At 39.7% G+C, this 25,397-nt stretch overlaps 3 protein-coding genes across 3 annotated transcripts; 2 read left to right on the top strand and 1 right to left on the bottom strand.

The window, feature by feature from the left end:
* Window positions 1-27: 27 nt before the first annotated feature.
* On the bottom strand, window positions 28-13,065 carry Cpsf73 (Cleavage and polyadenylation specificity factor 73). Its single transcript, XM_064038051.1, has 16 exons — window positions 12,854-13,065; window positions 12,430-12,493; window positions 12,219-12,316; window positions 11,865-11,993; window positions 11,378-11,555; window positions 10,163-10,252; window positions 9,920-10,070; window positions 9,346-9,521; window positions 4,899-5,028; window positions 4,324-4,499; window positions 3,844-3,984; window positions 3,158-3,266; window positions 2,591-2,775; window positions 2,059-2,184; window positions 1,444-1,566; window positions 28-886 (listed from the first exon to the last, which is right to left on the bottom strand). The coding sequence occupies exons 1-16, from the start codon at window positions 12,925-12,927 to the stop codon at window positions 761-763; spliced, it is 2,076 nt and encodes a 691-aa protein (XP_063894121.1). The 5' UTR covers window positions 12,928-13,065; the 3' UTR covers window positions 28-760.
* On the top strand, window positions 5,667-8,920 carry LOC135116594 (delta(24)-sterol reductase-like). Its single transcript, XM_064038184.1, has 5 exons — window positions 5,667-5,765; window positions 6,011-6,107; window positions 6,684-6,874; window positions 7,237-7,504; window positions 7,738-8,920. Exons 3-5 carry the CDS (start codon window positions 6,686-6,688, stop codon window positions 8,880-8,882), a joined length of 1,602 nt encoding a protein of 533 aa, XP_063894254.1. The 5' UTR covers window positions 5,667-5,765; window positions 6,011-6,107; window positions 6,684-6,685; the 3' UTR covers window positions 8,883-8,920.
* Window positions 13,066-13,471: 406 nt separating the features above from the next.
* LOC110377928 (protein KRI1 homolog) lies at window positions 13,472-19,044 on the top strand. Its single transcript, XM_064038179.1, has 11 exons — window positions 13,472-13,681; window positions 13,815-14,018; window positions 14,435-14,571; window positions 15,024-15,172; window positions 15,487-15,631; window positions 16,002-16,211; window positions 16,560-16,695; window positions 17,052-17,146; window positions 17,312-17,596; window positions 17,882-18,051; window positions 18,222-19,044. Exons 1-11 carry the CDS (start codon window positions 13,567-13,569, stop codon window positions 18,982-18,984), a joined length of 2,409 nt encoding a protein of 802 aa, XP_063894249.1. The 5' UTR covers window positions 13,472-13,566; the 3' UTR covers window positions 18,985-19,044.
* Window positions 19,045-25,397: the final 6,353 nt, after the last annotated feature.

The following is a 25,397-nucleotide window of genomic DNA, read 5'->3' as shown; positions in this document are numbered from 1 at the left end:
TCAATTACCAAATAAAACGAATCTGTGTACTTTATAAAGTCTTTATTCATTAAAACAATCATTCACAGCATAATACTTGTTTATCAATACATACATACATCACTCACTTTTTATAGACATTTATCACATTCATACTTAAGTTGAACAACACATCCCTGTCTTTACGCAGCTGGGTAAAAATAAAGTTTTTGAGACTCGAATGACACAACACAGAATACTATTTATAAGATTTCGTCATAAATAACTACAACAGTACCTCTGATTATCATGTCGAGTAAAACTCTGCCATATTGTCCACAAATTTCTTTATTTCCTACATTTAACACTCACTTTATAATTCATCGTATTATAAACCTTAAATCTCTTACAATAAAGTTTAAAAATGCAACAAGTATAATTCAATTATGCCACAACTAAATAAGTCATGATAATGACTTCCTTTAGGTCCAAGTACACCGACAAAATAAACGTCATTTTTCTTAAAACAATTGTTTACTATGAATTAAGTAAGTAGTAAGCTGTTGTTTTAAGGAAAAGTGGACGTTTTGTTTTGGGTGATAATTGGCCTTTGGCCGTTTGTCGTTTGTGTTTGTGTAGACATACGGCTATAATAAGTGTATGTATCGCTGAATCAGCGTCGTCATCTCGTTATCGGTGACGGCGGCGGTGGACAAACGGCGTTAGTACTTAGTGCAACACGATGAACTCAGAACGTTGTATTTTGAACCTTATATCTACTGAGTTAAAGTTCATTACCGGGTCAGTGTTCTTGCAGTAGCGCATCGGGCGGCGGCGGCGCCTTGAGCGGCGCGAGCGCGGCGTACAGTTTACTGACGGCGGACTGCACCACGCGCTCTAGTGTCTCGTCCTCTGGACATCGCACCTCCTGGAATGGCAATGGTTACTAAGTTAAAAGATAAAAGTATTATAGGTTTGATATAACACGTATCAAAATATTTTGCAGACGTTATTGTCTTAATAGACACTTATTTGGCAGAAAATGAAAAAAACTCAAATAATTGTATATGAAGCCTATTAAGCCGGCAATACACGGACTGCTTGAAGCAGTCAGAGGCGACATCTTCAAGCTGTCGACTACACAGTGAACTGCAGAGTTCTATGGACGCATATACACGATCAACTCGAGCAGTTGCAACTGATTCGGACAATCGAAAGCTTCATAAATAGTTATGACATTTGAACGGATTTCCAATCACTTAGTTACTCTATGCCATGAAAAATAATAAAAACACATTTCTAATGTCCATCCTAAAAAGAGTATTTGAGTAGCCATAATAGTTATCTTAATAACTTCCCTGTCCCATGAGTCATATGTGATACACACCGATTGTTTAACTATTGTGTCTGCATCGTGGACAGTGAAGTTGTTAAAAATCACCTTTTCTAATATAAACAAAGTCTAATTTCCTATGTAACACTGACCATATTGAGCAGATCGATGTCAGCCCGCTTGTCGTCGACGGTGACGTGTAGCTTGTCTCCCTTGAACATCTTGGGCACCGCGTCGTCGCCGAACATCTCCTGTAGCATCTCGATCACGCACTCCTGGAGATTATGAAAATCGGATAATTAGTGATAAGGTAAAGGTTACTTACAATACATAGTTAAATACTTAGCAAGTTAAATAAAACCGACTCCAATTTATGGAGTCACTTTTATTAAATGTCCGATGGTTATTTGACATGGCTTGGAATTTAAATAATGGGAGTGTAATAATTACTCCAGGCTATATAATACATTTTTTTAAAATAATTCAGAAAAATGATTGCGAACAACCGACTTGATCCTTAGAGAAATTTGAAAGTAAGCTGAGTATCTAGATTCTACTGGTATTGGCAAGTGCTTGCCGGTGGTCACGATTTTCAGTTGCTACGAGCTAGGTATATTTCTCATAAACTCGATGGTGCACAAAAAACGCATACGTTTTCATCCTCACGATTCAACCCACTGACACCCAAAAATGCTTTTAAGCTAGTTGCGCAATGTTAAATGACGACAAAAAGTTTGACGGGAGCATGTAGAGTGAAGTGCCAGTACCTTGAAGTGCATGCGGTCGAGCTTGGGCGCGAGCGGCAGGTGTCGCGGGGCCGCGAGGGACGACGCCGACAGGATCGCCGCCACCAGCGCGTCCGCGTACATGTCCGACACCGGCTGCGCTACCCACTGGAATGTATAGAGTGGAAGATTAGTATTGGGGAATAAGAATATGGTAGCGTCACACTGTGCTGCATACTGGGTGGAGTTGAGAATGCAAAATATAATGACTGCATTTGGTGAATGGGTTTAAACTTAGAAAACGTGCAGATTAAGGTTCTGAATGTTGCCAGGTGTCGTATTATTCCATTTTTTTGTCAACTTTTGGACAATTATAGTAAATGGACTGAGCATTACGATAAACCAACACTACGAACGATTGGTTTAGTCTGAACTTGCAATTGATTTTTATTTTGGTTCAAGATCAAAAGTGCCAAGAAAAAAACTGGTGTTCTGATAGTTCAGGCTCCTCTGAGCATCCGTTAATATGCCGTCGTCACTGTGCTTTGTATTACTTGAATATAGTTATACAAACCTCTAAGGTAATCATATTGTTATCAACTACGAGGTCGACGCAGGAGTAGAGCCGCCAGCGATGCTCGCTGAGGAAGTCGATGTGTCCCGCGAGCTGCATGACGACGTGGCGCAGCAGCCCCAGCGAGCCGCCGTACTGCACCGACTGGCGCTGCGTCACCTCCGACTGAGACAGCTCCGTGTACTCTAAACACAATTTTATGGTAAATTAACTGATATGTTTTCTTAAATACCAACTGGGCAATAGCTACTTAAAGACGAAGAAAAACATCTCCAGAACTTTTAAGTATGGAATCATCAACCCGCAATGACCAGGCGAGGTAGTTAACAGTCAATCCGAATGGTATAACCTGATGCCTATGTAATCCGTAAATAGTGTAGCTTCCCAACAGTGAAATTATTTTACAAACCGTATCTGTTGTTTTGGAGACATTATTTTGGGTACAAATAAAACAACTTGTTATAATAAGTTTCGATGAAACAAATACAAAACAAACATTTGCTGATAATCTAAAAGACTGAAGACTGTCAAAACGCCTAGTTAGATGCTACTGCAAATTACGCTTACTATTGAGATCTGAAGGTGCCAATATGTGGTAGTTGAAGTTCCTCTTGACCAGGATGCCTTGCAGCTGACTGCCCGGCTCCGGGACCTCCATAGCTAATGATCCCATCACCTGATGAAAATAAACAAAGTAATACATATATTGAAAACGGTTTTAAATCTGATTTCTATTTCGAAACCCTAACAGTAGTGCTGGCAATAAATTAGACAAAATATAGACCATTATGGAAGTATACAATTTAGGGGATTTCACAGGGGGAGTACAAGGAAATATAAGCAGAAATACATAAAGATGTATAAAAGAGATGTTCATAGTAAGTATTTCATAAAGGAGTATGCGTATAGGGGAAAAATACAAGGGAGCATAATAAAAGAGGGAGTACATAAGAGAGTATATAGGGGGAGTACATAAGGGAGTATATAGGGGAGTACATAAAAGAGCATATAGGGGGAGTATATAAGAGAGCATATAAGTGGAGTACATAAGGCAGCATATATGGGATGTACATAAGGTAGAATACATAAGGAAGCACACGGGGAAGTACATAAGGGAGCATATAGGGGGAGTACACAAGGGAGCATTCAAGGGGAGTACATACCCCCCCCCCTTTCCCCTTATGTATCTTTATATAGCTCCCTTAAACATATACGGGGATGACACACATAAGAAAGTAAAACGTTTACGTTACCTTGGCAGTCTTGTCTCCGCGGAAGGTGAGCGCGAGTTGCTGCGTGTTGCGCGGCGTGTGTATGTGCAGGCGCCCGCGGTGCTCGCGCTGCAGGGCGGCCTTCAGGCGAGACATCTCGTTCTGTTCCCCGTGGACTAACACCTGGAGAGGGAAGGAGTAGCTAAGACATACATATGTAGCAGTATAGTACAAAGAAATAATAATGTCGGGACACAATAGTTAAACTATGAGAATGTATGGCGTTGTGTGCGTCAGACGCACACTCGGCTATAGTGGCATTACCAGGCAAGCGTGAGACACAAATATGCGCCAAAAAGAAGCATTGTTGAATTTGAGAAAATCTTCTGCCCACATAACAGCTACAATATTAAATTAGAGATAAATTTAAAATTACACTACAGTTTTTCAGCTTCCAAACTTTTTAAATCAGGATTTGGCATTTATTAAACTGAAAAACACATATTACTAAAGAATACATACGACATGTGGCGGTTTCAATATATTGATGAACTCCGAAGTCTGCTGGTAGTCCGTGTGAGCTGAGAACGAGATGTAGTCCACTGACATCTTGAGCGGCAGCTTCTGACCAGACATGGATGTGATCTCCTCGGGTTCCGAGAGGATCGTCTTCGCGAGGGTACCTTCGACGCAATAACCTAGGAAGGAGGAAAAAAATTGTATGCAGTCAATGTCTCCCTAATTGGAGAAGGACTTTGTGCAGCAATGGACGCTACTTAGAATTAATTATGGATACTGATATGTACCTATAGATAATCGTAGTATAATGACAATGCTAGCGTCAACTTCATTGTCGAAGCCTGAAAACGTCCACTGCTTGACAAAGGCCTCCGCTAGCTTAGCTTAGCTTGGATATTTGCCCGCTCACTGCGATGGGCATGAGTTTTGGTAAGCGAAGTGTGGTATATTTTTGTCTTTGAAAAAAAAATACCGATACTCCTTGCGATGATCTTTAAAAAAATTGTTCTAAAATCTGCTCAATCTAAAGAAAAACGTCCTACACATAGCTGTTCTATAGGTCCTATAAATAAACTTACCAGCAATAATAACACCGTTCTTAGGGTCCGTGCACCAAGACTCAAAGAGTTCCCGCGACAGTCCGGACTGCATCATACCAGGTGACGCCATGATCACGCACGGACCTATGTCTTCGAAGTGGTCTATACCCTGGAAATATAAGAAGACTTTCATTGACTAGAAGGGATGAGAGACCTTGGGCAGCCATATCCAGGTGTGGAGTGCTGTGACCTATTGGAGAAGATTCTATCTCAACCAAACTAGTGATACTATTTTGCAACTATTCGTCTACTAGATAACAATATGGGTAACTAGGTTGAGGAGGTCAGATAGACAGCCGCTCCTTGTAATACACTGGTACTCAGCTACTCAACATCGTTGGGAAAGGGCTAGGCAATTGATGATAAAGATATGGCTGTTGATGACAGATTTTTTTTCTTCAATATTATGAAAGCTATTTAAAAAAGCTATTTAAAACATCATCATTATTTTTTAAAAAAAGCTATTTAAAACATCATCATTATTTTTTGTAGGCTAATTAATCTTATAGACAGTAATTCTTTTGTCTACAAAGTCTACAATGATTCAATATAATTAGTTTATCTCAGATTATAAGCTAATCAAGACACCTGTGTTACATAGTAACTATTGCTACTATCTTATGTTTTAAGCACATTACAAAATGAAACTTATCTCTATTAGATTAGCGTTTATATTCGCTTGGCATGTTATAATGGCATTATTATGAATCGGCAGCGCCGAATCTTTTAACAGATATTGGTATACAAGGTCAATGCTATTTAAGATACGAACTTCATAGTGATGAATTATTAAACAATCATACAGAGAAAACATTTTCAGATTTAGTTTGACATTTTACTGACGCTGTAAGTAGTTTAAAGTTTTGCAACCGATCTTAAGTTTCTAAAGTTCAAATTAAGTTTGAAAAATTCAAAAAAATCTTTTACTTAGCTTGATAAAGGCATACATTTACAACAGTAATGTTCAATTATGGCATCGAAATATGTAATTAAAATATTTAACCCATAATCGAATTAAATAGAACAAGATAAAATCCATCCAGCTGTTTTTTCAGCACTGATACGAATCAATATTTTTTATCTGTCTGTAGTGTGGTGAAGTTCGGCAGAGTCGGTCGTCAGGGAGAGGCCGGTATTGTGACACCGGAATTTATTTACTTCAAGAAATATAAGGATACCTATAAAAAAGTAAGTACCTAGAATTGTATGTATATTTCATCTATAAGTATAAAATATAAGTATATAGTAACATGTATAAGTATATGGGAAATGCTGATAAGTATTGAGGCACAGATTTCTGGTAAAATGTTAGAGAAATCCTTGATTCCAGTTTTTGAGACTGGTCTATTGGAAAGGCATTATTCATTGAAGTTGATTAGATAAAGTTATTGCTATAGATATAACAATGCATTTATATAGAAGTTAGGTACAAAAACAATTTTGTTTTATGTTACAAAAGAGTGTAAAATAAGAGGTTATATTTACGAGTTGTTAAGAATTTTGGCGCCAAATTCAAATTCACCTAGCTCGGCCAAAGATCCCTACAACGACTTACTCTACTCTGATCTAGCCCCGATATGGACAGGGGCAAAGATAGAAAACATGTTTTATCTCATGAAAGCGGATGAGCAAAACTAGTGTGTGTAAATACATATCATGAAGCCGACCCAGCCCTCAACGTTACTCAACAAAGGTTTTGAGTAAATATGGTCAGTGGATGTCCTTATTTTGAAAACTAACTGCTATTCAATATTTATCTTCCAGCAATGTTACCAGACTCCTTCAAAACCCGCCTGATACGCTGGCTGGAAGATCACCGTGAGTTCGTGGTGGCAGTGTTCTGTCTACCAGCGAGCTTCCTGTTCACGGTGCTGCTGAGGATACGAGCGTACCTGCGGCGGCTGAGCAGCGACCCGCAGCGGCATGACAGTGCAGTCCGATTGATACAGAGCCAGGTATAGAGTTTCTTGAGGTTATTTAGTTTCAGATCGGGGCCACGGAGTACCACAAAGAGCATTATCAGCATTCCTCTTCAATGACCACTTAACGAATGTCATCGGCCATATAAAGTGGAAAGAATGGCCATTAGGCAATAGTGGGGCTGATAAGAAAATAAACCGATGCTCTCTTCGCGACAGACACAGTAGGTTAAACAATAGCTTTAAATCACTCATCATGATTCATCAGACATATAACTTGGTTATGGCAATTAAGAAGCCCTAGTCTCGGAGTAGTATTTCAGTAGAGGAAACTTACTAAATTGTGACTACTACTAAATGACATTTCTTTCTAACCAGACTATCCACTCCTATTTCAGGTACAACAATGGAACAAGCTCCCTGCAAAAGACCGGCGTCTACTCTGCACATCACGACCGAACTGGCTGTCTCTCTCCACCACGTTCTTCCAGAAGCACCTTCATCACCAGGTGGCGATCCCACTGTACGATATCCTGGAGCTAGATGAACAGGCCATGACGGTCAGGGTGGAACCCATGGTCACTATAGGGGACATAACGGAGTATCTGATACCGAAGGGGTATTCTCTGGCCGTTACTATTGAGCTGGTTGATGCTACTTTAGGAGGTGAGATATTTAATAAATATATTAAATCTTTAGTAAATACATCTCTGCTCAGTCGGGTAAAAACCGAGTGCCAATTAAACATGATTGAAGGGTATTATTTTGGGGCCTGCGCAGTATGTTTTCGAGTGTTATTAGAAACGTGCAGTATTTTTCAAGCTATTGTAACTTTTTCTCTTCATCATGAAAACAGAAAAAAAAAACAAATGAAGTGACACAATATCCTTGTCTTCCAGGTCTAGCATTCGGCACAAGCATGTCAACGCACTCTCACAAAGCCGGCCTCTACCACGAGACCATCACCAGTTACGAAGTAGTTCTCGGCGACGGGTCCCTCGTCACCGCCACCGCTGACAATGAACACGCAGACCTCTTCAAAGCCCTACCCTGGTGCCACGGCAGTCTCGGCTTCCTCGTCGCACTGACCCTCAAGATCGTCAAAATAAAACCCTATATCAAAATCAAATACATCCCCGTGAAAGGGCAGAAGAAATACTGCGACATGATTCGAGAACTTTCTGGAACTTACGAGGCAGTACCTAAGGAATTCCCAGATTATATCGAAGGAACTATTTACAGTAAAGATGAGGCTGTCATCATGGTAGGAGATTATGCAGACTATGACCCTAAAGTAAAGGTCAATAGTTGTTCCAAGTGGTACAAGCCGTGGTTCTATAAGCACGTCGAAACGTTTTTGGAGAAAGGTGAATTTATGGAGCTGATACCTTTGAGAGATTATTTGTTGAGGCATAATAGAGCTATATTCTGGGTTGTAGAAGACATGCTTTCCTTCGGCAACGATACGTTATTCAGGTACTTGTTTGGCTGGCTCCTACCCCCAAAACCTGCCTTTTTGAAGTTCACCACAACGCCAGGAGTGAGAGCTTACACCTTCACCAAACAGGTCTTTCAAGATATTGTTCTACCAATCAAGGAATTAGAAAGACAGATCGAAATAGCGAGCGTTCTATTCGAGAAGTTTCCCTTACTCGTCTATCCGTGCAAAATCATTGATCACGGTCCATCGTCGGGCCAGCTCAAGAGGCCTGATGCGAAATACCTAGTCCCTGGTACTAACTACGCAATGTACAACGATTTGGGGGTATACGGGGTCCCGGGAAGGGTTAAGGAGAAGAAGCCGTATAACCCTGTGGCTGCTATGAGGAAAATGGAGGAGTTTACAAGAGAAGTTGGCGGATATTCCTTCTTGTATGCGGATATTTTCATGACGAAGGAAGAGTTTGAAGTGATGTTCGATCTGTCTTTGTATGAGCAAGTGAGGAAGAAGTATAGTGCTGAGGGCGCCTTCCCACATCTGTATGATAAGGTGAAGCCTGAGATTGATGTGTTTGAGATCGGAGAGAGTAATGCTATTGAATAATAATTTGTGTGGTACAATAAACTATATATTTTTTTAAATATATAACTTTTATTATGCCCTCTGCCGTGAAGATCGACACTAATTTATCCAGTTTTGAAGCTAGTGTTCTAAGGCGAAGTATCATTTTATATTTGACTTATTTAATTTCACTTATTGAGACCAGTCACTTATTTTGATCAACTACGGCAATATCCATGGCAGTGACAGAACACTTCTTTGTGCTTTTATTCGACATACACGCGAGTCATAATAATAATCTTTTGAATACACACCTAAAAAGATATCGATTTTATACCATTTCTAATAAGTTGCTTTATCATTCGAATTTTGAAAAAAAAACTTTCTGCGTAACTCAAGTTAGAAAGTTTTTCTTTTTTTGGTTTCTTCTTTTTAACGGGTTTAGGTTAGTCAGAAAGTTTTTTTTTTACATTTCCTTGATTACACTACCTACCTACGCACGTACCTTCAAGTTAGAGATATGTCGGAAGACGAAGGGGTTGTTGATGGCGATCTGTCGGCGGATGCGGTCGTTCATGGCGTTGACGTACGTCTGGTACACCGCCATGCACTTCTTGGCGAGCGACGACGCGTAGTAGATGGGGATGTCCTGCAGCTCCGGGTGCAGGGACCAGTACTCGTCTGGGGAAATTAGTAAAGATGAATTAAAAAAACTGGAAAATGCATTTACATGAGGAAGTCGACAGAAAAATTATAGGGGAATTTACATAGTAAAGGGACAGCGCGGGTTACAAAAATGGGAGTCGATCTTATGTATTTTGCAAGTAATGACAGCTTATTTTTCATTTACATTTCCCTTATACATATACTATGTAGCATATTAGATAGCAAAATACCACTTGGGTAAAACTTGTGTGGAACTTGGAGTGAAAAGTATGGTTGTTGATACTTTCTTACTGAGGCAGTTAAATAAAAACGAGAAGGCATAGTCGACAAAAAAAATGCGATATAAAAATCTGTCCAACACTAACAGCATATTAAAACAATCAAGTTAGCCACTAAAGTTTTTAGATAATTACCTAATATTAGCAGCAGTTCCTGTGCCCGGCCCAGCGCGAACACGGGTATGAGACAGCGTCCCCCGCGCTGCACGATCTCACTCACCAGCCCCGTGAACCGACTCTCGCGCTCCTCTCGCTTCTCGTGTATGTGTGTACCGTATGTTGACTCCTGTAGGAAAATGAAGAAATTATACATCAGCACTTTTTAGAATTAGCAAAATATTGTAAAAGTATGTTCAAAGTGAAGAAACTGTAACTTACTGTTATCAGTACATCAGGGTGAACTGTAGGTATTTCGGCTGCCATCAAATGTCTGTCCTCTTGCCGCGAAAAATCCCCTGTGTACAAAATCTGGCAAACAAACAAAAATAATGCATAATTTATTTTTATTTATTTATTTAACAATTTATGTACACAATGAAAATATAAAAGAAGTAGACATAGTATAAAAAATAGTACAAAGGTACTGCTTATTTCTAAATTCGAAATTTCTTCCAGCAGACCCGTAGTAGGAGAGTTAGAATAAAGAGAAGTAGATAGACTGTGTAAAAGGACATAGTAAAGATATATAAATTATACACATATATATAGGTATATATAAAGCAAAAGATAGTACATACATACAAAAATACATATTTTATAAAATCTCTATGAAGAAGAGGAGGACAAATAGTAGCTTTTGAGTTTCTGTTTAAAAGTAGCAACAGTTTGACAGCTCCTTAATTCAGGCGGCAGCGAATTCCACAACCGTACTGCGTTTACTGTGAAGGAGAAGGAATAAAAGTCAGTGGAATGGGAGGGGATTTTAAGGAGAGATTTGAGATGCGTTCTACAGAGCGCATCAGGCGAGCGAACAAATGAAAAGCGTTCTCGCAGATAGGAAGGAGTTTTGGGATTAAAAAGGATATTAAAAAGAAGACACAAAATGCGAGTGTTCCTGCGAAGACGAATAGGGAGCCACTTGAGTTCTTTGCGAAAATGAGAAACATGATCATATTTTTTGAGATTGAAAACAAAACGAATACATAAATTTTGCAACCGCTCAAGCTTATTTAAGAGCTCCTCTGTGGCATCCAAATAACAGGCATCAGCGTAGTCTATGATGGGTTGAATGAGAGTCTGAGCAAGAGAGATTTTGGTTTTCAAGGGCAAAAAGTACTGGAGGCATTTCAGCGTGTGAAAGGTGAAGTGCACCTTGCGACTGACTTCATTGACCTGCGCAGACCATGATAAATGGGAGTCCATGATGACACCACATTTTTAGCCGTTTCTGCATAGCTCAGTTGAACCCCACCTAAACAAAGAGGAGGCAACGACGCAACATCAAGCCTGCCACGCAAGTTTCTGCCGCCAATGATCATGGCCTGAGACTTCTTGGGATTTATGTCTATTTGAACAAATAAAAAACCAAATTTCTTTTTTTACTTTAATAGATAATGAAATTATAGTAAAGAGACAAATCATAAATGAACATACCTTAACTCCAGCAATTTCAATCATGAACATAGCAGCTCCGAGCACATGGCCAGCATTGTATGCCCAGAACCTGACTCCTCGCACATCCTTCTCCTCATGGAAGTTGATGGTCTCAATGCGGTCCATGGAGCCCTCCAGGTCTGACTCTGTGTACAGCATCTGTTCTGTTGATATGTTGCTAAAAACAGAAGTACCGTTAGTAAGGTGATACATTCATCATATTCAAGCAGTTGAGGGTTGGCTTTTGAAAACAGATTTTCAACTTATACTAGTGCCTACATCTGTACCAATATTATAAAGCTGAAGAGTTTGTTTGTCTGCTTGAGCACACTAATCACAGGACCTACTAGTAAGATTTGAAAAATCTCTTAGCATTAAGTATTCCATTTTGACAAAGAAGGCTGTACTTATTCTATTGGGACAAGAAGTTGTTCCTATAAAAGTAAAATTATAAAAAGGTAAGTAGAGTATTATTAGCACAACTTACCTCACTTTAATATAATCTGAGACGAGCCACCTGTAAATGGCTTTGGTAGCGTGAGTCATGAACACTCGTCCCTTGAATGATGTCTTTGTGAGGAACCACGGCAGGGCTCCACTGTGGTCCAGGTGGAAACTAAGAGGAAAACAAAATAACATAAATATTTACTTATATTATGGGAGCAATAACCACAAAATGTTTTGTCCAGCAGAAGAACAGACATGGTTTTATGGATTCAGTGGAAAAAAATAAAACAAATAATATTTATTATTCCTCTAAATGTAATGTAAATTCAAGCATGGATCAGCAAAATTTCCATTATAATCAGAAACGTTTCTTTACTGGAATATAAATACTCACTGTGATATGAGAAGAAGGTCCACCTCATCAGCTTCTATGAGATCCACAAAGGGCAGAGCATCCATGCCTGACAGCCCCGGGTGAATGCCACAGTCCAACTGGAAAATATGACATTGTTCAAAACCTTTATTTTTTTGTTTTTGTATATGCTAAAGAAAATACATAAATAGTGTGCCTATGTTTATAATTAAAAGAACTGTAATAAACAAACCATAATTTTCTTTCCTTTGAACTCCAGCATAATGCAGGATCTGCCCACTTCCTGACCAGCACCACTAGAATTACAACAAGCATGTAAATATTACTTAATGATGAACTAACTCAATTATTTGTCAGAGGGATGACTTAGGCATTCTTAAAGCTCAGTTAAAGTATTCATAGCTGTGATAGACCACACAAGTAGGACAGCAAAATTGGAAAATAAAAGACAGACATTACTGTGTTATTCCTACAAAAACTTAAATTATGTATGGCTAGATCCATAGATAAATCTTACTTTTCCACATTTTTCCGTATTTTTAAAGCATTACACTTTCTGTGATTACTCTACAAGAGTGTGTGAATATGTTATTTATTAGTTCTGCTACGCTACAATAGATGCTGCAAAAACGTAAATAGTACAAAATAATATTTACAGGGGCCTTATCGTCAGCTGGTCGCTTTCTTCCATCGGCACCGGATCGGTGCCCTTCCGCGGGTTTGTCGTCATAATTTAAAGATTTATAATAATATTCTACATAAACAACAACTATTTACTGTTATTTTAGACTGAAATTCGATTTCACAACAGAAAAACAATCACTGACTCCCGGTGAAATGCAGGTTATAATAATATTGCCATACATAAAGCGTTATTAAATTCTAAATTTCTAACTAATCTAGGCCGATAGATAAAAACAGTCACTTTAGAAAAAAAAAATGATGGACAATAGTTTAACATATTTCTCAATTACAATGCGTTGTATTGATTCTTGATGCGAATATGAGTTGAATTAAAAAGTACCACTTAAAAGAATATTTTTTACTATAAACACACCACACTTTTGCTGTCATAATTTCAACGTTCCATTTTAGTCTGGTTTATTCTTTGCATATTTTTAAATAAACTCAACTTAACTTTATTTAAATGCAAATATATTTATTCACAAAAACTATATGTGGAATTCCAATTTTTTGTAAAGTTTGTGTAATTTGGGATTCACGTCTACATTTTTACAGTAAAAGCGTTTTGCTTAGAATCGATTGAAGACATACTTGACATTGACATTTGACTTGGCAGATAAACACGAAGGCATGTTGATGGTGTGTTTTTGGTTATATATTAAAATAAAATAGTTTATGAATAAGAATGCCTAAACCCACGCTATTTGATGAAGACTCAGATGAAGAGGTTGCACTTAAGACCGAAAATGAATATGCTAAGAAGTACGACAAGTGGCGGGAGAAGGAAGAACTTCATAAACGTAAGCACCGCATATTGCCTTTTACTTCTGCATATCTTGCTATATTTCGTAACAAATAAACTCTACTGTGCCTCAAGTACATTTGAAAGGCTGCATGACCGTACACAGTAACTTAATCTATTCAATTTTGCAGTGGAACAGAAGTATGGTTCCAAAGCCGTCAACGGCGATGGTTCAGCATCATCAGACAGTGAAGATGAGAGTGACGAGCCTCCCGAGGTCTCGGAGGAGATGGAGACGCAGTTCCTCAAGACATTGGCATTGCTAAAGACAAAAGACCCAAGGATCTATGACCCAAAGTACAAGTTCTTTGATGAAACTGAGAAAAAGGAGCCAGGTAAATAGGAAATATTTTTTTAGTAAATCTTTAGTAATGTAAATGTAGTTCTTACTACCATTATCAGCCTATATACTGCCCCTCTACAGAACCCATTTTTGCTCAAGGTGAATTGGTGTTTTTAGAATATAATATGTATAATTCTCCAGATATAGTTATAGAATAGTCCAGATTTCCTACAGATGTTTTCCTTTACCTATACTCAGCCATTGGTGTAAGACATACTTAGAAAGCACATATTATTACATAGTAAAGTTACATTGATACTTGCCTAAACTGGAATCTATTGTATAAATATATATTTTTTTGCTATTGTGTAGTTCTTATTTTAATTTTGCAACCCTTATCCATATTGGATGATATAATAGTAAAAGGTGTATATTCAATTACTTAGTATGAAATAACATTTCTTTCAGAAAAAGAGAGCAAGCCAAAGCAGCTGACATTTGCTGACAGTGACGAGGATGATGATGATGATGGCAATATCTTCAGCATTGAGAAGAAAGCTGAAGTTGAAGAGCCCAAGAAGGAGAGGAAAACTTCTGAGAGTAAAGTATGATCATTCACATAATTTTTACCATACATAATACATTATTCTTATAAATGTCATGTACTGTAATGTTTTTGGAGGGTTTTTTGGGAAATACTATGCTACAGGTTTAAGTAAAGATAGTTCTGTTTTGCTACATTTTGTTATATGTCAACAATCCTTTAGATTATGACTCTTGCACCTGTACATAATATCAATGCAAATAGATTTAAGTTATTAGAAAAATATGAAAAACAGTGTTGCCGATGTACAGTGTGAGGGACAATTCCAACAGTTACCTGAAGGTAATTGCTGGAAAAATATAAAGTTATTTATGAATGCAATGGACAGAAGTCTATATAAAATATTTATTTGTACCTATATTAATAACTTGTGTAAGTTTTCTTTATGTACTCTACTAATATTATGGACAAATTAGTTAGATTTTTTATTAATATGTCCATGTTTTGCTCCAGGAGACAAAATTAAAAGAGTACCTAACAGGCCAAGCAGAGCACATAGATGATGACGTTGAGAAGGACTTGGCGCCACTGAAGGCGCTGTGGTCAGACCCCAAGCTTAATGAAGGAGAAGCTTTCCTTAGAGACTACATTTTGAATAAACGGTAAGTTTATTTTTTTTATATACTATTACAGTTAACACTTTAATGATGTGAATGGCAGAACTATTCACAGATCCAATTTACATGCTTTGTTATTTTCTATAGCTTGAGTCCCTTAATCTGCTGGCAAACTAGTCAAGTAAAAACCCAAAATAGTTGAGACAAGGCTAGGCAAATGATTATATTTATGTTGTCTAATATAACACAATTTTGAAATGGCAGTTTGGCAGGTAATGCATTTAAATATGGTTTATATTACCAAGATTTCACCTGTTTTCTAAATATCACATCACAAAGTGCCACCTCTTCCGCCACAGGTATCTTGAAGAAGGTGATGTGGGTGAAGCTGAGGACAAGATCAGGGATGATGAAGAGTTAGAAGCTGATGAGGAAAGAGTGGAGGAGCAGGGCAAGTTCGAGAGGGCTTACAACTTCCGATTTGAGGAGCCTGACCAGGAATATGTAAGTTGTAGAATTGGTACCTAATGATTTGGGAATAAGGGAGATAACAGTTGGAGATTTATCCTGGGGTTTGATGGATATGAAGTTTTTACAAGTAAAATGTAGACAAGAATTCGGTTGTTGTTAGCTTATTCTACAAAGTTTAAACTATGTGAGTCCATTGTTATTTTGTAACTAGCTTTGTTAACAGTATGTAATTCTACCTCATTATCAATATTGACGGTGAAAACCATTGAAGCTAATTAACTATCAACAATAAATAAGAAACTATCAGAAATAAAACACAGAATACCAATTCCTTCACACCCACATAACTTAAAAATCATTTTAACTACATAATTATTTATTTTCTTATATCCCCATTCCCCAGCTAAAACGTTTCCCCCGCACCATGAACTACATCCGCCCCAAAGACGACCGTCGCGCTAAGAAGCGAGCCGAGGTGCGGTCGCGCAAGGAAGAGGAGAAGCAGCGCAAGCTGGAGGAGATCGCGCGCATGAAGGCGCTCAAGCTGAAGGAGATACAGGAGAAGATCGCCAGGATCAAGGAGGTTACCGGCAATGATGAACTGGCTTTCAGGGTATGTAGACATAGTTTTTTGCTTACTTAATATTACGTTAAACGGTAAAAATATACTTCTATGTTTATATGACCCTCCTAGGTTTCTTTCTTCTTATATAGACAAAATATGGATACTCACTGTTCTTGCTAATATCCACCAATGTGTCACTAATATGTTAAAATTGAAAATTGAATAAAATTAATTGAATAAGCAAGTGTTGAAGAAAGCATGTGGTTTGGGATGCAATTTTGTATTTATGCAAGTGGCATCCTGGATAGTACAAAAAATGCTTTTTATTAAGATGTGGGATGTAATTCCGCATTATAAAATAGTTCATCAGTAAACAAAAATACCGTCTCTTTTCAGGAAGAAGACCTGGAGAGTGAGTTCGACCCGGAGGAGCACGACAAGCGCATGCGAGAGATCTTCGACGAGCAGTACTACGGAGACGCTGACGAGTCTAAACCTGTGTTCCCTGACCTCGATGAAGAACTGGAGATAGGTATGTTTTAATCAGACATAAAACTTCTGTTGCTATAATTAGTTGGGATAGAAGATACAAGAAGTGTGAAACATTTATGACGCCAATATTATTTAGAAGAAGGTTTGTGACTGTATACTGTATGTATATTTTTGATACTTCCACACAAGCAAATTCGCTGAACAGATTTTGATAAAACTTGGCGATCATGTTACTTACACATAAGAACATATAGGCTTCTCATACTGCTGAGCAGTTTTATTCATCATCTCCCGAACCTTTTATCAACTAAGTTGGGATCGGCTTCCAGGTTGGGATTGCTGAACAGTCTTATTATATTTTAGTACTTTCTTATTAAATGTGTTGATAATTTACAGAAAACTGGGATAAGTACCAGCCGGAAGCGGATGGCGATGATGAAGGAGATCAGGGTGATGACGACGGACCACATTGTGAAGACGAAGATTTCAATGTAAGCATATATTATGATCTCATAAATCGCACTTGAAGATGTATTCTGCTTTAATAAAGATGAAGAGGGAAGTGTGGATGCCTATTTTACAGTAGGAATTTGTATTTATCTCTTGTCATTTATTTCTTCGTCCTAAGTAATGCAGTGTAATTTCATTAACTCCAGATGGACGCGGACTACGACCCAAAGAAAGCGCGCGAGAATCTTCTAGAAGAAGTAAAGAAGACTCTTGGTAAGAAACGAAGAAACAGAAAGAAGAAATCCAAGTTAGCCGAGTTGCTGACTTCTGAGAAACCTAAGTTTATTCCCACGGTGGCTGAGAAGACTTATGATGAATACATGGAAGAGTATTATAAGATGGACTGTGAGGATGTCATCGGAGGTGATCTGCCGACCAGGTTCAAGTACCGGGAGGTCGTGCCTAATGATTATGGACTGACTATTGAGGAGGTAAGGTGCTATTTATTAATACAAACTCTCCTTAGTAAAGTCCTACTAACATTATAAACGTGAAAGTTTGTATGTATGGATGGCTGTTCCTTTTCCGCAAAAATCCCGGACATCATTTGCCTAATCTTTTCCCAACTATATCGGGGTCGGCGTCCAGACTGACCAGATGCAGTTGAGTACCAGTGCTTTACAAGGAGCGACTGCAAAAATCCCGTACATTTGTACGTCAATATCACAAAATGACAAAAAAAATCTCAATTTATGCAATAACGATTATCTTTCCAGATTCTTCTAGCAGATGACAAAGAGTTGACCCAGTGGGTTCCTCTGAAGAAGATCCTGAAGCATCGGCCAGAGAACGTGGAGCGAGGAGACGCCAGGAACTACGCGCAGAAGGCGGCTGACGTCAGGCTCAAGAAGAAAATACTGCCCAGTCTGTTCAAGGACTTGCCTGAGTAAGTAACACATCTTTTCGGTCATGAAGACTTACTTGAGACCAATACTAGGAAGACTTCACAGTGACAGAATTCAAAGTGGTCTTAAAATATTGTATGAAGATTAATTCAGTAACATATAACTCCCCTTATCTGTATGTAGTAACTTACCCTGTACTTGTTATTTCCAGAGACCCCGAAATAGTAGTACCAATAGAAGAAGCGAAAAAGAAAAAAAAGAAGAAGAAGAAAAAGAACAAACAGAAGGTTACAGATAATACCAACATAGAGGAATCTACACAAGATTTAAAACAAACCAATGAAGTTGTAGATGCTGGAGATCAAAATGTTGACACTCCTGAAACTAAGAGCAAAAAGAAAAATAAACACAAAGATAATTCAGAGGGCGCGAATAGTTCAAACATTGAAGAAACAACCGCAGAAGAGAATGGAGAAGTAAAACAGAAGAAGAAAAAGAAACACAAAGAAGGTTTTGTTGTCGAAAGTGTAGAACATGCTGAGCCTAGTCAACTGAGTACTGATACTGTTACTGTGGAGGGTAAAAAAGGAAAGAAGAATAAACAAAAGCACTCAGATGAGAATGGTGGTAATGACAGTGCAGTAGAAACTCCTCAAAAGAAAAATAAAAAGAAAGATGATGATAATTCTACACCAAGTAATAATAATTCTGAAACTGTAGCCAACAATAAAGGCAAAACCCTAAAACGCAAAGCTGACCAAGATACTACCGAACAACCAAATCAAAAGAAAAAGAAAACCAATAAAAAAGATTTCAAAAAGAATTTCAAACAAAACGACAAGTTTAAAAACAAGGGCAAAGGTAACCAGAAACAGCCAATGAATCCTATGGTCAACTTGTCAGATGAAAGGCTTAAAGCTTACGGATTGAATCCTAAGAAATACAAGAACTTCATGAAATTCAAGAAGTTTTAATCGTATTTTACAAAATTGTACATATTTGTATCGATTGTAAATAAACTTTATTAAATTCTTGACCGTTATTTGAAGCTTACTAGTTTGAGATAGGCACCTACGTGTTTTCCGCTTTTATCTCCGTCCTTTTCTACCCCATATCTTGCATCTCTCTCGCACATCGACCAGTTTCACTCCCCACCAGGCAGGAGGCGACGAGTGTTCTCGGCGGCCACAGTTCGTCATTGGCGTCTTGTTTTCCGCCCGAGAAGGTTGGTCTAACCAACCGCTGTAGTATTTCGTTGAAAAATAAACTCAGTGCTCTCGCAGAACACAGGTGAGTTTATAATATTTTATACAATTTGTTAACGGTTTTACCGTTCGATATTCGATTTTGCGAAATCAAGTGTTAATATTTTGTACATCTACCCCTTTTTTGTCACGAGTTTCTTCCGTGTACTTTTTTTTTTTCAGTATTTGTTTTCAGAATGAGTGACTTATAAAGCAAATACAGATGCGGTAAATAATAAAGCTACCACAGCCCGTGCACTTGACTATGGAAAAGAAAGCAAGTCCGAAGTTCCTAAGGCACCTGTGGCCCTAGTTCAATCCTGCAAGGCGTTCAACGGTTTGACAAAAAAGAATGGTGTGAGGTGCGGTCCAACCAGCATCTCCTTAGTTCGGACTGATCACTACCGCACTTGAAGAGGGCTGATGGTGTCAAGAAAGCTTTTCGGCCTTGAAAGACTTGGTACGCTCCCCTCGGACTACCAGTAAGTCTGTTAGCCACCCCCCATGGGGGTCGGCTCATTATCACGGCGTGTGATGGTTTTCGGCCTTGAAAGACTTGGTACGCTCCCTCGGACTGCCAGTAAGTCTGTTAGCCACCCCGTAGGGTCGGCTCATTATCTCGGCGTGTGATGCTTTTCGGCCTTGAAAGACTTGGTACGCTCCCTCGGACTGCCAGTAAGTCTGTTAGCCACCCCTAGGGTCGGCTCATTATCTCGGCGTGTGATGCTTTTCGGCCTTGAAAGACTTGGTACGCTCCGCCTAGGACTGCCAGTAAGTATGTTAGCCACCCCCCGCAGGGGTTGGCTCATTTTCACGGACCCGCGCAGGGTACCAATCTTGCATGTTGCGAAACGCAGCATCATTACAAAGTGGGGACCAGTAAGTATACTAGCCACCCCCCACAGGGGTCGGTTCATTATCACGGACCCGCGCAGGGTACCAATCTTGCTTTTTGCGAGTCGCAACATCATTACAAACCAGGGACCAGTAAGTATACTAGCCACCCCCCGCAGGGGTCGGTTCATTATCACGGACCCGCGCAGGGTACCAATCTTGCTTTTTGCGAGTCGCAGCAACATTACAAAGCAGGGACCAGTAAGTATACTAGCCACCCCCCGCAGGGGTCGGCTCATTATCACGGACCCTCGCAGGGTACCAAGCATGCATGTTGCGGGTCGTACCATCGTTGCAATCTACCCTCGCAGGGTGGCTATTTGGATCGACTTTCGAAGAGTCGCCATTATAACCTTCCCTCGAAGGGAAATGGTAATCACACTCACGCTGAATGGCGTGTGACGCAAAACTCTAAAGGCTCCCTTGGGACATCACGAGTAAATTACAATAGGAACCATGTCCAACAGACGAAACAAAGCGTCCAGGACCGCAGGCGGACTTTGATGCGTCCAACAAGGCACGTAAGTTATGACTTTCGAGGCGGGTTGCCTAACATTATATCAAGACCAATGGAAAGAAATGGGAGCTCCGCCTTTCTTGTCAAAAATAATAACTGGGTATCGGATACCATTGGCCAAAAGCCACCTTTGATAGATAATGCCAGATTTGACCAGAGAGTCCAAAGAGATGGATGTCGTCATATCCCAAATGATAAAACAAAAAGTTCTATTGATAGCTGCATATTCTGCCAGCTTTCTTTCCAATATGTTTCTTGTGCCCAAAAGGCGACGGAAAGAACCGTCCAATACTCAATCTCAAGGTTCTCAACAAGTTCATAATTACGGAACCCTTCAGTTTAATACATGTTTTTCGGGTGCTAGAGTTTCTTCAGAAAGACGAATGGCTGCGCAAGTGGATCTCGCCCAGGCTTACTTCTACCTTCCGTTAGCCGAAGGTCACAGACATGTTCTTCGACTAGTATACAGAAGAAGACTGCTTCAGATTACGTGCCTACCATTTGGCTTAAGCACGGCACCTAAGACCTTCGCCACAGTGACCAATTGGGTGGCTCAAACTTTGAAAACTCAAGGGTTACTTATAATTGTGTATCTCGATTTTCTGGTGGCTCATCAAGATATATTCGCCTACTTTGGGATCATTTGCACCACGTTTTGGATGGCAAGTGAATAAATCGCAAGCATTATCAACAAGATAATGACAAAACGCACTACGTGACAAACAGCACGACAAACTTAGAAGACCTGCATAGCTTGATAGGACTTTTAAACTTCGCAAGTTTTTGTTGTCCCATACGGCAGACTGCATTACCGGGCTCTCCTCACTTTCCTCAATGCAGTGTTGAACAGCAATCTATACCTACCCTATTCATGGAACCGTGAGCCAAACGGTGAACAAACCATAAAAAGGGTTCTCTTATAAGTCACGATTGAAGTAATGATCATCTATTATATAAAAATAAGTCGGGTTTTCCTCCCTGACGCTATAACCTTAGAATGCACGAACCGATTTCCACGGTTTTGCATTCGTTGGAAAGGTCTTGGGCTCCGTGAGGTTAATAGCAAAAAAAATTCTGGAAACTCGATGTCCGAACTCTACGCGTGCGAAGCCGCGGGCGGAAGCTAGTATTTTATAAAAATAACTACGAAAGTAATATACTGACAACATTAGAAATTTTATTTTAGAACGATGTCTGTGGAACTTATGCAATCTTTTCAAACTTATTTGAAATCAAATATAATAAATGCCGTAAATTGTTTTCTTAATTTTAATTAAATATGTAGTAAATCGTTTACATGTAAAAGGAACCTAGAAGTCTTGACTGTCATACATAGAACCCTACTTAATTGAAGACCACAGATACTAAGAACATTTTACATAAAAATGTGACGTTTTTGTCATCGGTCGGGTTATACCCACAATTTTGAAAAGTGTCATTCTTTGGTTATATTGTGGGCTCACGGCTCGGTGAATGGAGTATAGCAATGTTGAACCTACCAGCAGATGCCTTAGCAGATCTAAAGTGGTGGCTGGTCAGCTGCCACCAAACCTTGGATATTCATACGCCACTTCCCTGTCACCTTATAACCACGGACGCCTCCGATGAGGATGGGGGCACAACTGAACGGAACTCCCGTAATGGGTTCATGGAACAAGAGAGAAAAAGGCTTTCACTGCGATCTGAAAGAGATGCTTGCAGTATTAACTGGATAATCACGGCGAGTTGCTAAGGAGATCAACAGCCATTTTTCAATGCAAAAATGGGACTGTGGTGTCATATCTAAGAAATCAATGTGGCACCATATCAAGGAGCCTACCGAACTTGACGTACAAAGTATTCAGTTATCTCGAGCTGTATCAAAACGATCACATCGTGAATTATATACCAGCCCTATACAACAGTCATGCAGACTGTTGTATCCATCTCTCCCGACACAAAGCTCCGCCGGAGCTTGTACCGGCAGTGGACCTATTTGCCTCGAGGCGAGCCCAGGGACACATAGTTGTGAACTACGTGCCCCTAGATCTGAAGGACCCGAAAGCGGGGTTCCACGATGCCTTTAGTTTGGACTTACCCGCTAGCATGGGTATTCCCGCCACCTTACCTTATACCGAAGGTCCTCAATCATCTCAATTCAGGAACGGGAGTTTATCTCATAGTAGTTCCTCGGTGGCACTAGGTATTTTGGCGATTTGAAGTCCCGATCATTAGCAGTACCCTACACACTGATGAACCTCGAGCAGAAACCGATAGACACAGCAACAGGGATACCCCCTGCCAAGGTCCAACAAATTACACTGGAAATAGTGCGTGGGGGGGGGGGACAATGAGTCTCTCCGACTGAAGTCTTCTTCAATTTACACGCAACACTTATCAATCAGCTTGGAGTCGTTGTTTAAATTGGGGCGAAAAGTATGAAATTTCATCCTTTGAATCCGTGAATCCCTATGTGGACCTATACTTGCCCAATTTTTAGCGGACTTACACATAGTAAATAAACTAGCATACAATACTATTTTATTACACAAGTCAGTTATAGCTACACTATGCAATGCAGAAACCGCTGGAGAGCTAAGTTCACACGTTCTAGTCGGACACATTTTAAAACCAATAGCGCTGAGCAAACCTGTTCCCCGGGAAGCCGTCCATCTGGAATATTGACCAATTGGTAACCTACTTAAGTGCAGTAAACGTAGACGAGAATAATCCATTTGCAACTTCCAGGCACACTCTTTCTTTTGCTAGCTCGTTTCGGGAAGGCGAGTCCATGACCTTTCCTTGCTTGCAATGGACCCAGAACATTTCAAAGACAACGAAGATAATTTAATCTTATGGCCAGTCTTTGGCTCTAAGACCGACAGTTCTAGTCATGGGCAGTCGGGTTGTAGTTTGATGGATAATCAGGAAAATATAAATCTAAGTCCAGTGTATTGGGTCAGAAAAACTAAAGCCTTGTTAGAAGATGGACGGACATCGGCTAATTCCTCAAATTTATTTATATTCGTTAGATGCCAACCAAAGGCAGCCACCCGAACGATGATTGCGGGTGGATTAAGACATTGTTAAAAGAGGCAGGAATAACTACAACCCCAGGAAGCTTCCGCTCGGCGGTAGCGTCAAAATCGGGGTTGACAATCTACCTTTAGACGATATATTAGCCAAGGGTAATTGGCGATCAGGCAATACATTTGCCCATTTTTACAGAAGAGAAAGATACCCACTAAATAGAAGTAGCAAGTTATCTCGATTATTTAATTAATCCAGCTGATTAATGTCTATATTTTTGTTACTATTGTTATTAAGAAGTATCGCAATATTTTTGTTAATTACTATTAGAAAATGAAATCAATTTTGCTTTTGTTCTTGCATCTCTCTTTTAATTTTTATTACTCATCCTCCGAGCCCCTTTCCCAACTATGTTGGGGTCGGCTTCCAGTCTAACAGGATGTAACTGAGTACCAGTACCAGTTAACTTTTATTACATTAGTATTCCAGGACGCAATACACATACTTACATGTGATTACTCGTGTACCTAAGTACCTATTTACATACACAATTTTATTGTGCTTTTGCTCACATTGGCGTCCACTTCCACCAGGCGATAACAAACACGTCTCAAACTAGTAAGCTTCAAATAACGGTCAAGAATTTAATAGCAGCGTTTTACCTGAAATAAAACGCATATTAAATACTTACCTTATTTGAAGCTTACATTTTAATTTCTGCCTGGTGTTTTCGACTCAATGACGAACTGTGGCCGCCGAGAACACTCGTCGCCTCCTGCCTGGTGGGGAGTGAAACTGGTCGATGTGCGAGAGAGATGCAAGATATGGGGTAGAAAAGGACGGAGATAAAAGCGGAAAACACGTAGGTGCCTATCTCAAACTAGTAAGCTTCAAATAAGGTAAGTATTTAATATGCGTTTTATTTCAGGTAAAACGCTGCTATTATACAAAGGTAGTTTTTTCTTAATAGGAAGACTTTGATGCCTTCTCTGCTAGAAATGAACCTAGATCACTACCAACAGTTGTGTTACGTACCGAGTGTGTTTGATAACCAACATTTCAATGTATTCATCCACCGAGCCCTTTTGCCGTATGTTAGAGTCGGCTTCCAGAGTCTAACCATTGCAACATTTCAATGTATTATGCAGTACAATAAAAATACAGAGGCAGCCATCTTCAGTTACATTAAAGTTGTTGCTCAATTATCGTTCAATCTACCGTTGTATTTGCCTACCTGAATAATATCTCTCTCTATTTCTTTATCAAAGATATTAAGTGCGAAAGTAAATAACTGCACCTTCTTTCTCAGTAAGGCTAAGAACTCACGGAGCGATTTTGAACCGTGCCCGCCGCGGTGGCGGAACTGCGTTTTTAATTTCAAACTCACGAGACCGGTTATTTGCGCGGTTACACATCCGTCGCGGTTGAGATTATCGCCCGCAAATGTGGCGGCCAATGATCGCAAGACGCAAGACGGGCAGCCTCTGCGCTACTGCGATCGCCGGCCAATCGACCGCGGAGCGCGCGGGCGCAACCCGCCGAGGCTGCGGGTGGCCGCGGCCCGCGCGATTCTACTAGTTGCCCGCCGGTGCAGCGGGACCCGCAAACAAACGCGCAGACTGCGGGCGTAAATCGCGTCGTGAAATGTGCTTTAATTTTTTACATGTATATCTGCATTCTACAGAAGCTACGGGCCCGCAGCCGCGGCGGGCACGGTTAAAAA

The sequence above is a fragment of the Helicoverpa armigera genome, chromosome 15 (assembly GCF_030705265.1).
Source record: "Helicoverpa armigera isolate CAAS_96S chromosome 15, ASM3070526v1, whole genome shotgun sequence".
Taxonomy (NCBI): domain Eukaryota; kingdom Metazoa; phylum Arthropoda; class Insecta; order Lepidoptera; family Noctuidae; genus Helicoverpa; species Helicoverpa armigera.
Note: the sequence above shows the minus strand (reverse complement) of the source record. Positions and strands in the feature narration are given on the sequence as shown.